Here is a 15,378-nt window from a genome sequence, read left to right as displayed (position 1 = left end):
TAGTGGGTTTTGCACATTGGTTTAATTGGGTCCTGGCGGAGATACGGGTACGTCTCGAAACCGGTAGACATAGAAAAGTGGATATATACTTAATAACATTTAGTAATAAATATAGTGTTTTGCTGAGAAAGTTGATATTTTTAAAAGTATTACTTTAAGAATTGTTCTAAAATATGTAATATCCTTGCAAGTTTTTAACTTAACAAGACACGTTGATAGCTTACAAGCATTGCATTCAAGTAATAAATCTATTAAGTGTAATTATTATGGGAATATAATTGATTATAATAAATCAAAGTTCTAATTGTGTTACACTGTCACATATGGGTGATATTTCAGTGTATAGTATCTATTTTCCTTGTGTAAATTATGGTCTCTTTAACACGATCCACGAGTAGTAAAATCTCTTGTTGATTTCCCACGATCGTGAGATAAAAAAACGTCTGCAGACGATTTCATAGACGAGAACAATTTAATTACGGTCTGAATTATAGCACTACGAAATAAGTTCCTTTTAATTGATTTACGTTGACGATATATTGTTTTACTATTCAGAATAAAATAATGAATTATTTGATGAAATTTTGATATTATTATTATTAGAAGAACGAACTTTGCGATCAAACATTTCAATTTATATTAATAAATATTTGTATTTTACTACTAATCGACATTTCTATGTCTACCAGCTTTGAGACGTATCCGTCTTTTCGTCAAAATAATACAAACACATAATTGAAATTATTCAACAATTGTTTCCGCAACGTTAAATATGTTTTTTTTATTATAATCAGTGTACGTTGGTGTTAGCTTATATTAACATGTGTACTATGATTATTGTTTTATATTTTTGTGACGAATGATGTACCATGACGTGTGATGTTAAAATGATGCGACGTCAATTGCGAGACGTTTTGTATGCACCCACTCGTTTTAAAATTAGAAAAATATAAATGAAAACCTGATTTTTATACTTTGAAAGTTATGGCGTTAGAACCGTTTATTCCCGATTTTCGAAAATACCCTAAAATGGTAGTGATCACTTAAACCGACCAATCGCGTCTCTATAAATAGAGAATCTCCGCCAGACTCCCATACTCCCTTTTCAAAATGTTCCCCAACTCTGTTGAAATTTTTAATATCGATAAAAAATATTTTGTTTGCATGCAATTTGATACAGAAATGTTAAAAAGTCATGAATACTAATGAACTGTTCGAACGAGGTATACGAGATAACAGACCTCGAATTCGATTATCAGTCGGCGTACAGTACCAAGAGTGTGCATAGTGTTTAGTGACTCAAACGGATATTGAGAGAACCTTGTACCGTTTGACCTAAAGCCTTATAACATGGCTTGTAGGTTCTCATTGTTTAAGCCAAAAGAAAAAAAATAGTCTTTGATAGAAGATATTTCGAAACACACTGGTTTGTTTGATATATTACTTTGGAAGATGTTATCTTAAAAAGTAATGATGGTATTAAACTGCGCCATTGTACCTATTCATCCGGTGCCAACTCAAACCAGGGTTCGAAAATATCACGATATTTAGATGAATACCAAAAATATCGAATATGCATAAAAATGTGATCTTTATTTTATAAGAATCAAAGGAAATGCATTTAATTTGTTAATTTATACAAACACGTGTAATATTTTTTAAACAAGGACAATTACAAAGTACAAAACCGAAATCTGTCTCTTATTTATCTATTTATATTGTAAAAGGCAATGTTCATATGTGTCTCCGTGACAGACTAAATATCTATAATACCGGACCGATTTAGGTGCGGTTTTTTTTACGAAATGATGGGCTTGCTGGGTATTTTTATAGCTTTTAAAATCAACAATTAAATCTGTAGAAAAAAGTTAGGAGCGTAAAAATTATTGAGAACGGAATATGGACGACGTCTAGGCATTTAAAGGGCTCATGATCATGTTTTCCCTCTCTGTTGAATTAAATTTCAATGTGATATACCTATTTAAAAACACGATCTCGTAAAAGATTTCGAGCAAACCTATGCCAATCCACCTTCATTCCACACTGTTTTAGTGGCGAAAAGATCTACGAAAAGCCGGAAGATCTATCCCAAAGAATAGCAAGTTGTGTGGCAAATATTGTATGATAGATTGATAATAATGTATAAGTATTGTATAATTTTATCAAGTAAACAATTGGGGTGTCATCAAACGACGAAAAATATTTATTAGGCTCTGTGACCGATGCTTCCCAAACTGAATTCAAATCAGTTTGTCTGGGTTCAGGGTGATGTTTAAAATATTTAAATAGGAATACCAGTTTCGCTTCCTTTTTTTTAGCCGGCTTAAGTTTGGACAAAAACGAAATGGTAGAAAGAATATGTATCTCTAGAGCTGCTGTTACTGGATATTAGTCCCCTTGCTCCTGGTGAATCCTCATAGAGCTTAACACGGAGAAAAGCGAGAATGACACGTACCAAATTATTAATATCATGATATATATCTTTAAAGATATCGTAATATAATATACCACGATATCAGTGATATTTGTCCTTCGAACCCTGGCTTATTTTTTTAAAATGCATGTTTATTTTATATACCTAATGCTAACCTCAAAATATAAAAGATTTTTGGCGTGTTTTTCCAGAAAATATTATTATTCCCTTATGTTCCCCTCGTGGTAACTATGACTGCATCGGTACACCAATTGTCATGAGTGTAACATATTGCTATTTTTTTTCTTGAAGGTAAGGCAAGAAGAAAGCATACGCTAAGATACTAGTCCGAGGTTTATTAGATGCTGCATATAGTAAATTAAGTTAAGCTTGACGGGATAGAACCCAGGACATCATGTGCGGAAGCTAAACATCCCAAATTGATTCCCAGAATCGATTCGGTAGGTACGTCACATAAAGAAAATGATTTCACAAATCAATATAATATAAAATTTTGGAAAAATTTCCAACGCAGGTATATTATTTTGTGTTTGTATTTATTCGGGTTGTGGTCCTGTGGCTAGTGTCTCGGACTCACGGACCAAAGGTCCTTGGTTCGAATCCTACTCTACCCCAACTTGATTTCCATTTTCTAATAGTGAGTTGTTTACAATTCGTTGAAAATGTCCCTCAAAATGAAATATTTGGGTGAATCATAAGAAGAAAAATATATTTTTTTCTTAAAAAAATAATATTTTATATAAGTGAATTTTGAAAAGAATTAATGGAAATTATTGAATAAAATGTTTTACGAATATTATTATTCTAAATTTAAAAATAAAATGAATTGTACATTTTTATGTATTGACATACGAACATCCGGATATAAATAAAAAATATCGAAAATTAAATAAAGATAATTAAACGTAGTTATGCAGAAAGCGTTATGCGTAGTCCACATTTTTGAAAAAATAAGATATTGATGTTATCGGGTGCAGTAAGGTCAATTTTAAGTTCTACTAAAAACAGCCCGACCACTTTCATGTAAAAAACTGTATTAATTACCTTCTGAAAATTGTGTCGATCACAAAAACGGCATTTCTCAATTTGCAGAAAACATCCGCAGCACTAGAAAAATCTTACTTATAATTATCTTACAAATCATTAAAACTGGTCAAATATATAATTAGATTCCTGTTTGAAATACGAAAAAACTAATGTATACATTGTTTATTATTGGTCAAAGTCAAAAACATTCCGACTGTTGTGTCGAATTGATTTTTCACTTTTTTCACACAGGTGCTATTATCTCAGTTTCACTTTTCAATAGCTGGCTGCTTTCTGCATAACTACGTTCAATCGTGTTTCGTAAAAAAAATGATTGAATGTTAAAGTACACCTTAGGTAGGTAGTTAAAAAAAAACATGGGAATCCAACTAAGGACTTTATCCATAAAATTCAAACGCTCCAACCAGTACACCTTTCAAATATTGGTCGAGGTAAAGTTTCCGGAGGATTAATAATATTATGGAAAAGTTCTTAGATATTGCGTGTATGTGATAATTATGGTCGGCCTCGTGGTGTAGTGGTTAACGCATTTGCCTACCATGCGAGAAGTCTTGGGTTCGATTCCCGACATGGTTGACATGAAATATTTATTTTAAAAGGCGTTTTCACGCTAGAATATTTCATAGAGTAACCTATGTACACCTTCGTGCGAAAGCGAATGATGATGATGATGACGATAATTATGCATTACTGTTTTTCATTTTTAATTTATGTTATTACAATATCCTGTTTAATTTTTTTAAAGTGAACTATTTTAATTTTCATTACATTTGTCTATTTCTTTCCGTATTCAGTATTTTTTTATTACTTTTTTACTGGTTCATATTCCACATTCCACACACCTGCGGTTATAAGATTCGATGTTTTAATTACAGTAAAATAAATAACAAGAAATGTATTACCAAAGTATACATAATAATATGTAAATGAACTCGGAATGAACATCGTTAAAAAAAACATTTCACAGGAATTTTTTGCAAAGATTAAAATAAAAACATACTTTTTTCCCACACTTCACTTTTTAAGATGAAATCAACTGCATTGTTATTAAAGTGAAGCCATCCTTTAATTTTCCTTATGTCAGATAAAAAATAAATAATACAATTACCGTAATTATGATAAATATCACTGGGCGATAGAAAATTTGAGCCATGGCGAAATTTCGAGATCGCTGTTTTAACAAACTAAAACTTAATTATACGGATGATATGTCACGACAATTTTTCATTGATAATTAAATGAATTTTTTTTTGTTTCAATCGTAGGTTTGTTTTTCTTCACTGGAAAAACACGTGGTTGCCGCGGAAAAGTCAAATGCACGTTTGTTATCTTTTTGCCGAATGTCACTCAGTATAGGGTGGGCGGAGGATCGGCTCCCACGGCAGGTAGTGAACCTGTAACCAGCCCACAGACAACTGGTGACTGCTGACTACATACTATGCAAAACCGAATATGAAGGAAATTATTGCTATTAAAATGGTTTGAATTTAGCACGTGAAATGAGCATAGCATGTGAAATGCTAATTTGATAAAAGAGCTATTATTCTGGCCGGGTTTTTTAGAATCTTTCCAATTATCTTTATTTGGCGATCTTTTTTAGGAGTCTCCAATTTCGGGATAACATTTCAGGTCGTGAAAAACATATCTTAAGGAATTTCATTTTGTAGTGAATGAACTACAAATATTTTTATGTTAAAAATCGATATCTTAACATGATAAACTACATATTATACCGCAATATTATACTGCTGACGATTTGTATGTATGCAACTCAGCAGGACTTTAATTTAAGACTATTTTGTAAATATTTTTTGAAAAATAAATAAATTTAAAAAATAAAATAAAATCAGGAAGTTCAACCCTACTGAAATTTAGATTTAAAAAATGTATTCTTACGCGCGGTAAAAATTAGAGCATTACATATTGTACGGTGAAGTTTCTTGAAAATGTATGAAAAAATATGTGTTTCAATAAAAACTAATTATATTGCATGACGTCACTAGTTCTTCCAAATCAACCAATGATAAGAGAGTTGTGATAGATTTCTGGTTTACGGTAAGTAAACTGCTCAATCAGCCCAACTCATCAAGAAGAAAAGGAAGATAACTTGAAACGTCTCACCCGAAGTAGTTTCAAAAATTCAAAACTTCGAAAAAACCTAGCGCTGATAAAATGATACATATTTTTTTTTCTAATTTTGGCTTACTTTAATAGACTCTTAAAAATAAAAAAAACTGCTGAATTTCCTCATCACTCTTAATTGTTCTTTAAAAATTTCACTGTCCATTAGCAAGGGGTGCATCACAAGAATAAAAGCTAACGTTTTTGAAGTCTTACGCTTCAGTTGCCATTGCATGGACTGAGAAAAATTGCTGTGCAAAATCACAACACTAAATAAATATAATAATAATAATATTATTTTGTCTTTTAAATTTTATGATTTTTTTTATTTTTAAACCGTGAGTACATTTTTATCAGTTATTTTGCTATTGTAAATAAATAATGAATTCACGACGCTAATGCTAATTATCCACCACTCTCACTTTCCTCTCGCAAGTCTCAAGCAGACGATGTTGACGGCTCCACGCGCATCTCCTCCTCTAGAGCGACATTGATCTGTTTTTATTATTTTTTATCGAAAGACAACCTTCACCGTTTAGGAAAAATGACTACTCAGATAGCTAGTGGCGACTAGTGGCCCATCATTGAAAGTAATTAGACAATGAAGCTAAAAGCAGGAGAACGCAGTCAACGCCCACTAAGTACTTAATTATTTATTTTTCATTTATCATACGTTCTTCACCTAATTTTAAATTTGTACATTTGAAGTTTTTATTCTTTTGATTTCATATAGAGCAAAAGTTTATCTCGAACACCCGCTTTAGCTAGATACCAATAATTAACACGAATAACCTCTAAGGGCATGGAGGGAACTTGGCTTCAAATCATGAAAAAACCGTTAAATGATTTACCTTAAATTAATTTAGGTTCTTTTTTTTTCATTTGCTGGAATCTTGTGTTATACCTAATTTATAGGACAAGGAGTAAAATTATACACTTGCATTCTAATTATTATTATATCCTACACACCTAAAACCTATTTACATAAAATTCTATGATCTATATTTTATATATTATATTCAGTAATAAATAATATGAATAAGGTTTTTTTTATTTATTCAAATTTTAGTCTTACAAACTATAAACAAAAATAAAAATAATGTGACCTCACTGGGGTTACCCGTGCCGAGGACACTTAACAATATACTTTTTTGAAATGTTTTTACATATAAGAATAAACAAAGAAGACTAACTTAATACACAGAGATAATAAACAAAATATTCAGACTGTTTTAAAAACTAGGTATATATGTACATCTATATTATTTATATTACAAAACGCACAATGAAAATAACAAAAACCTAACATAAGTTATATACTTGTGGAGCGGTTGATTCAATATTGGTTTGGGCGAATGAGACAATCCATTTTACTTCTACCCTAGCTCCACTATCCATTTTTTTATAGCCTTATTAAACATTTTCTCGTTACTAATTGTTTTAATAGATAGTGGAAGTAGGTTATAGATTTTAATCGTTTAATAATAATAATATATAATAATAATTCTATAATGTATGTTTCCTTCAAAATGTATCAGACAATTTTGCGTATTTTCATGTATCTAATGTACCTACATCAAGCATGTTTTTAAAAATTGATTTAGCAGTATTTTTCATCGCGTGAATTAAATCAAATAAAAAATGTAAATTGAATATTGACGTTAGAATGCGTGGCACGTAGACATTTAGGAGGGGTAATAGTTTGAGCCCACACACATCCGATGAAGAGTGCTAACTCACTTTTTACTCTTTATCCTCTTCCACCGGCGCGGCGTGTCCCAGATAAAAGCGAAAGTGAGATGTAATACGTTATCGATTGTTACCGGTCGACAGCTAACAAATATTATTAAATACAAATGTATTCGCCGATAAAGGAGAGTTATACGTCCGAGGTGTATTGTGTTAAAATGGATAAGATGGTACTCGGTGATAGCGTCGCGTGAACTTTCAGCAGTTTGGAAATCTCTCTAGGAAATAATATTACCGACTGTTTCTTCTGTGGGCCACGCGTCGCGTATTCTGCATTTGGCATTCGGCAATCAGCCTATTACGCGCGGTTCCTGGTATGTACAAGTACTGAGTGGTATGGTATAACATACCTACTCAGTGCTCACCTCGGTAGTTAGCGAGACTATAATACAACATAGTTCGCACTCCGACATCGTATGTACGTGCTACGTGCATACAATAGAGTTGGGACATGCGAAGATTTGGCCGATAAGCGTAAAAATAACGAAAGTGTAAAACTGAACCAGATCAATGTGGGTGTAGATAAGTATACTCAATAGGAACACGTTGCCATTGTTTGTACCAAAAGGCAAATTTAGAATTGCATCCAATTTTTATTACAATTCACATAAAAATAATATAAATAAGTACTCGTAGCTTTATATCGTTGGGTCATTGTCAAAATCCTGAATCTGAAACCCCACGCCACCATTTTGAGATATTGAGGTTTAAATGTAAGATCTTTATAATCTAATTATAATATTCATATAACGCGGATTAAATCGGTGCAACGTAATTTTTTTAAATCGTTAGTATTTAGAATTGGATCAAATACTTTCATTATTAACTATTATGATCGTCTAGAGTACTTTATTATCTTCAGTTTAAAATTCATAAGGATTTTGGCTGGTTTGACATTCTTGCACAAATTAATATCTAACTGTATAGATGCCCATGATATCCTTGCTCAGATAAACCTTAATGTACCTCGCCGTAACTTGCGCACCAATCCTGTCTTTGCTGTGGGAAATTATAAAACTAATATCGGATTGTTTTCGCCTCTGCCAAGGATCCTCAGAACAGTGATCGAAATCTCATTAAACGGTACTGTCGATGTGTTCCTACAGCAAGGGCAAGCATTTAAGAAGCAAACGGTGTTGTCACTCCTGACTCGCGATGACACACTTGCCATGTCCGCCTAGATTATGCCATATTTATACCATTTGTAAATTTAAATAGATTTTAAGACTGTTTAGATTAAGTGTTATATATACTCATTAATGCCAATCTGTTAGGGCGTGCATAAGCCTCTTGATTAGCTTAGGAAGAAAAAAAAGTTTAAGCTACTTTTTTTAGAACCTAAGAACCGAGTTGTAGATGTGTGGTACTGTTGTGGACTCACGGACTAAAGGTCCGAGGTTCAAATCCCACTCTATCAACTCGATTTCCATTTCTCCAGCACAATTTATTTACGACTTTTAGAAAACAATCTGAAAATTGAAATATTCGAGTAAATAAGAAGTATTCATATTTTTATTTTTATTTAACCAGTTTCATAATATAAGGCTTATTATTTTACATAGATATTACATGTGTAGTCCTATGAAACTAGTGGAATACGTACCTAGGTATTGTAAAACTGGTCAAAATGCGGATTTCCGATTGGATCGACAATATTTAATTGAAAATAAATAGTGGGGAGGTTTTGCTTTAAGATGAAATACCGGTAATGTATATTAAACCGTTAGCGTAAGAACCTTGAAATATATTTTAAACAAAGCATAAGAGTTTTTTTTGCTTATCACTTTTGAGTAAATATCATACATCAGGTTTGCGGATTTTTATGTTTTATCATACTATTGATGTTGCTGGATTTTATTTTTGGGATATGGCTAGAGTCAAAATGTTTCGTGAACATCATCATTATTTTGTTCCTGTTTGTTTCTGGGTATGGCGACTTAGGGTAACACAGTTTAAGATGACATTACCAAAGTATGAATAATTTATATGCAAGGCTTTTTCTCTTATCCTTTCCTTTTCCCGTGTTCCTTTAAAGTTCCGCTTTGGAATACAGAAAGGTCTTACATACCAGCCTCCCTTTTTTTTAGGAAGCCCCAATAAAAATCGAAAATCCTCTAGGCTTCTCGGTGAAGATAGTGTAAAGGGTCGTGACGCCATCATGTCGCAGAAAATAAAATGTAGCTATTTTTATAACAACTACATTCTACACGTAACTAATAATATAGGAACATTGTTAAAAATCAGAATGATAAAGTCCCTAAATATAATTAATTTGACTTATACAATTAAGTTGTGATGATTACGATTCAATTTGCATTAGAAAAACTAAAAGAAACTTTAATATTAGAGAAAAAGAACACTCAAGGTGCCTAAATATTTTTTTTTCTCAATTCGCAAACCATCACAAGACACTGGATTAAAAGTTCTTCATATCGAAAAGAAAATATTAAAATTAGATAACTTGGAAATCTTAGAAATGAAAAAAGCTATTCATAATAAGAAAAAAAACAGTATTTCTTTTAGTCCACTCCTGTCTATTTTTAATGATCGTATCCATATCATTTTACATTTCCCATCTTTATAAGAATAACATGACAAAAAGACGATTCATTAGCTCCATATGTTTCTATGTATATTCAATAATATTTATTTATCACTGTTAAAATAAAATCGGATAAGATTCATAAGTAAAATATACCCTGATAAAGAAACTTGTCTAGCTTTGAAACCGGTCGGTAGAAAAAAAATGTGGTTAAAAACAAAGTTGAATTATGAAAATAGATCGGGTTGTGGTCCTGTGGCTAGTGTCTCGGACTCACGGAACAAAGGTCTGTGGTTCGAATCCCACTCTACCCCAACTTGATTCCATTTTCTAATAGTGAGTTATTTACAACTCGTTGAAAATGGCCCTCAAAATTAAATATTTGGGTAAATCATAAGAACGCAAATATTTCTTTTTAAAAAAAAAAAAAAAAAGGATTATATTTATTTTATTGTAATGAATAACCACACAGTTAGTGCTTCAAATATAAATTTTAAATAAAATAGATGCCTGAAATACCATTATTATAACAGTTTTAAAACAATGAATGACGTCAATGTGTTCGTTCTACCACAAAATTAATTCAATCAAATAATACAAAGCTTAATTCAGTAATTTATTTTAATACATTTTTATATTCAGTGCTAATTTTCTGTTGTATTGATTTTAGTTAAAGAATTCCCAGTTGCTTTTCCTTCGGTAACAATTTTCTGGTCCGAACGTTCAAATACACCGGTAGAATCAATAAAAAAATAAACATAAGTGATATTTTTTTAATAATTACAATGATCGTAAATATTGGTAATAAATTTTCTGGAATTAAGAATAGTCCAGAAGGAGCGTAGAATCATATTTGAATACATCGGACAGTGTCCAAAATTTCCCCACTATGCCCCACTTTCGTCGCGCGCATTCGTGATGTCACCGCGTAATATTGCACGATGGGAAAAGCAATGTGTTAATTTCTCTAAATTTTTTTTATCAATTATTATTTTATTAACAGAGTAGATAAGTAAAGGGTCATTTAATAATAGTAATTGAATTAATGAACTTAAATATAAAATTAATTTGAATTTACATAAAACGAATATTTTAATATCATGTTAAATAACATTTGATGTTTTAAAGATATTGTTGGTCAAATGTCCACCACAGAGTTGTTTAATCCGAAGTCCATTTTTCATTCGTTCTCTCAGTAGATGAGCAAAGTAGTTTAAAAAAAAATGCTACCTTGGCAACACTAACGAAATATCCATTTTCTTTTCTTCGTCAATCTGACAGATGGAAAAATAAATCAATTTTGAAGTAATGTGTTTGCTACTTACACATTCGTTTGCTAATTACAATGAAATGTGATCCCATCCTGTTTCTTTAAGATCCTAGCAGTATTTCTATACTTTAAAAGGACACAACACGGCATGTTTGATGCTCGTATGCGGTTTCTGGACTATTCTTAATTATATGATGACAGCACTTATTCGTTATGGCAGCAATATTTCTATCTACTTTTACACATGGAATTAATGACGCCTGTATTGTCCGTTTCTCTTCAAAAATAATAATCTCTGTAATAGTTGTTTTATATTCTTCGGGCTTTGTTAGCTTTAAATCATTTAAGAAAACTAAAAAAACATTGCAACGGTGATATGCAAAAAAAAATCCATGGTTAAATGTCATTAAAAATTTTGTTTATGTTTATGCCACCGCCAACTTATACTTGTGACTTGTGACTATTACTAATGATTAAACAACCAGGCCTTAAATATTAATTATTTAGCCACCTATTTTTTTTCTACTGGTCAGATTGAAGATCGATTTTAATAGAAGTTAGTTAAAATACATCAGCTAGTCTTTTTTTACTGATGGAGAACAATTCACCACTGTTAAGCTTCGTAAAATTTCATATTTTGGCCGTGTGTTGAGAAGTGATAAATATGCCATACTTCAGCTTGTCATGAAGGGAAGATCGAGGGACGTAGAGGGATCGGAAGAAAACAGCTTCTCTGGCTTCGAAATATCCGAGCATAGACCAGGATTAGAACTGTGGAGGAGCTGTTTCACACTGCTCAGGATAGGGAAGCTTTCTCCCAAGTGATCGTCAACGTCGGGGGTATCCGACTTGACACGTGAAGAAGAAGAAGTCTTTTTTTTATATTTAAGTTTTGTTTTTTACCAGTAACAGGATTTAATCGTAACAGACATTGTCAGGCTGCAATTGGTTGGAATCTAAACGATATGCCAGTGAAAGCGGAATTTTATTTGATGTAATAATGGTAATAAACTAATTAAATTAGCTTTTTTATGTGTTGGTATTGTCTTACCTTCCATGAAACAATATGCTCAAAGGAACTATTACAATCGAAAGATACGAAATCCATACCTTCACTATGACGGTATAGTTAAAGATAAATTCCTCAGAGCGATTACGAAGAAACACTACCGACCCCGTATCTTCAAGTTTTCTGTAGGTATATTGATATGTACCAAGGGGACGTTTACCGTGTACCCCCGGCACACATATCTACGCACTGAAGTTACATACCGTCACTATGACGATATAGTTGAAAAAACATTCTCCTGAACGATCACGAAAATTCGCTACGACCTGTATCTTCAAGTTTTTAGATATGTACCGAGGGCTCAAGTACCCCACATTCAAAGTGACTAAAATGATATTCTACCTGGCACTTTTTACTTTATTTGCGATTTACAAAAATCTTAAATCATTTTTAAGTGGCTACTTTTTATCTTAGAGATGCTTATTTAAATATGAAAGAGAAATAAGTTAATTAAAATACGTCACGGAGGGCGGATTAAATTTTGACGGTTAATCAGCACCATCTAGCGGTGAAGTTTGAAAACTCGGAGAAATTACGGCGCATGCGCAAGACCACTAAACTTTTGAGATTTGGAAAACATATTGCCAGTATGAAAAATAAATCTAATTATTATTTTCCTATCTTCCTGGGCTGGTATTTCGAACGCGTTTACAGCGCATTAACGCGTATTTAGTATATAAAAACGCGCTATAATTGCGTTCGGAATTCCAGCCCTAAATGCACGTATCGAGATATCGATAGAGCCGGCTTTGTAATACCGAGGTAAATAGAGATAAACGAAAAGTTAAGCACACTGTTTTAGGAATTGTCAAATGGAATATAAAAATCGTGTTCAAGCGAGCTTTTTTTGCTTTGCTGGTTGTGCAACTCAGCCTTATGCTGTAGTGGCCAGGGCGTTTGCCTACCATGCAAGAGGTCTCGGGTTCGATTCCCATCATGGTTAACATGAAATATTGATTTTAAAAGGTGTTTTTACACTATAATATTTTATTCAGTCCCTGGACTGGCACCTGAACCGTAAGACTAATAATATTACCTTCATGTAACAAAAATGATTAAGATATGCTGCGATTGGTGTACCAATGCAGTGCCCTATGCACCATTAGGTACGGAAAGGGGAATGATGATGATGAAAGTAATGCCAGAGTAGTCTGCTCTGCCAAATGCCATTCACTTAGTTTATTTGAAGTTTATGTTTAAGCCTAATTCCTCTCCTGCATCATTTATCTTAATAAAGAGTTCTTGAAGGTCAGCAATGTTATCAGGAAAAATGACAGTGTCATCGGCATATCTTATATGGTTGATATATGTGCCATTAATCTTCACTCCTTTCGAAGAGTTTTCAAGGGCTTTTTTAAAGACGTAATCCAATACCTACCTAGTCGGTGTTGCGTAATCAGAGTAAATATTGAACAATAGCGGTGACAACATGCAACCCTGCCATACGCATCTTCTAATTTTAATTTTATCAGAACAGGCTTTATCAATTCTAATTTTGGTAGTCTGGAACCAGTAAAGATTTTTTAGAAAGTTCTTATCTTTGTCATATATATTGCGTTCCTCTAGCATTCGCAGCAATTCGGTGTGTTTTACTCTATCAAACGCCTTTTTGTAGTCTGTGAAACTGAATGAAACTATGATCTCGACATTTCTGACAATTTATGCATACAAAATGCATGCATGCAGTAAGGCACTAAATTGTATGAATGCATTAAATATTTGTGTCTGTCAAGACAGGTAATTATAAATTTACTATTTTATAAAATATTTTTAGCCACTATTCCAATATGTAGTGAGGATAGGCGGTGTCAGGGAATTTTGATGACTAGGTATTTGGACATTGTTTTTCTGTCAGTTTCCCGCAAATGCCTCCCCGTCAAAAGACAACTGCACGTCAGACCTCACTAACCCGTTTTCTGCACCCCAAAACTGAACTGATTTGTTTTTTTTTTTTTAGGGAAATAGTATCAGAGTGAAATTTTCAGCGCCGGTACCTTTTCGTCCTAAACGTCCGAAGATGCCAAATAAAACTGGGCGCTTTTTTGGGTGGTCCTAGATCCCATAAGAAACAATTTATCAAAAAAGCAAAACGAGACAAACACACCAATAGTAAATATAGTAAATATCTATGGTGTGCAAAACAACACTGCTCTAGTTGTCATAATCCAGGAAGAAAATACGAGAATACGTTTGTATGGAGAAAAGTCAGACTGCTTATCCTATTAATTTCCAATAAATAATAGAAAGAAAATAAATTAAACATATTTTGTATCATGAAACAATTTTATTATATTCTGATGAAAGGGGTAACAATGATAGCATTTAAAATAAAATCCCGCTAAACAATGTAAAACCGTAAGGAATAAGGACCTTATAATATAGATAGTATAATTACACATGAAATGGGACAAAACTAATCTATGAGAGAAAAATATTTTACAATAAATATTTTTTCATCCACAACATGACTAAATATATGTCTGTATTTTATTATTAAATATAGAATATGTGATGAATAAACCTGTAAACTAGTACGTACTATATGAATATGTCGGGTATAAGAATTAATTGAAAAAAAAAACAAATTTACAATAATCTTCTATTCGAGTCAAAGAAATTCTAGTCAGCTGAAATCAATCCCAATTGAAAAGGGAAAAACATAAATATGACATTGCATAACATACAAGACAATCAAACAATTTAGGTATCTACATACATCAAATAAAATACCTACACAGGTATTTTTAAATACAATTTATCTAAAATTCATCACCTATGTGAAAAAGTATAGATTTGACATACCTGAATGGATAAAATCTAAAAATATTAATTTTAATATGACTTCTAAATAGATCTATTCTAACAAAATCAAAAATATATATCAATAAACACCTAGACTACTTAATCAAAATGTTTTTTTTTACTCTACGAGAAACATTTTTATAGGTCAAGACAGTATGTAAAGGGTGACAATCTCTACTCACGATACGATACAGATGCACACATCTGCTTTTATATAATTTACAATATTAATTACATTAACATGTAAAATTATTATACTTTACCTTAACTAGCTTAAATAAACTAGTGATAAATAAATTAACATATTTCTTTTCACTGAAAATGAATTTCAGAATTTGGTTTCA

At 32.0% G+C, this 15,378-nt stretch overlaps 2 protein-coding genes across 3 annotated transcripts in view; one reads left to right on the top strand and one right to left on the bottom strand.

Annotated features, from left to right (window-relative positions):
• spz5 (spatzle 5 Toll-1 receptor) overlaps positions 1-4,921 on the bottom strand; it is a 46,277-nt gene extending 41,356 nt beyond the window's left edge. Inside the window, exon 1 of one of the 2 annotated variants that reach the window (XR_015822943.1) lies at positions 4,590-4,921. Coding sequence is in view for 1 of the 2 variants with exons in the window: in XM_088230245.1 (XP_088086371.1) it covers positions 4,590-4,634 (45 nt within the window). In the remaining variant the exon portion in view is untranslated. The remainder of the gene's footprint in view (positions 1-4,589) is intronic. The other variant, XM_088230245.1, reaches the window with a different exon arrangement.
• Positions 1-15,378, top strand: part of LOC148279238 (tRNA N6-adenosine threonylcarbamoyltransferase, mitochondrial-like) — a 250,509-nt gene that overhangs the window by 23,286 nt on the left and 211,845 nt on the right. The window lies entirely within an intron of this gene.

Source organism: Micrasema longulum, unplaced genomic scaffold (genome assembly GCF_059751315.1).
Source record: "Micrasema longulum isolate JH-2025_06_02 unplaced genomic scaffold, ASM5975131v1 h1tg000744l, whole genome shotgun sequence".
Lineage (NCBI taxonomy): Eukaryota > Metazoa > Arthropoda > Insecta > Trichoptera > Brachycentridae > Micrasema > Micrasema longulum.
This window is presented reverse-complemented; position numbering and strand designations above follow the sequence as displayed.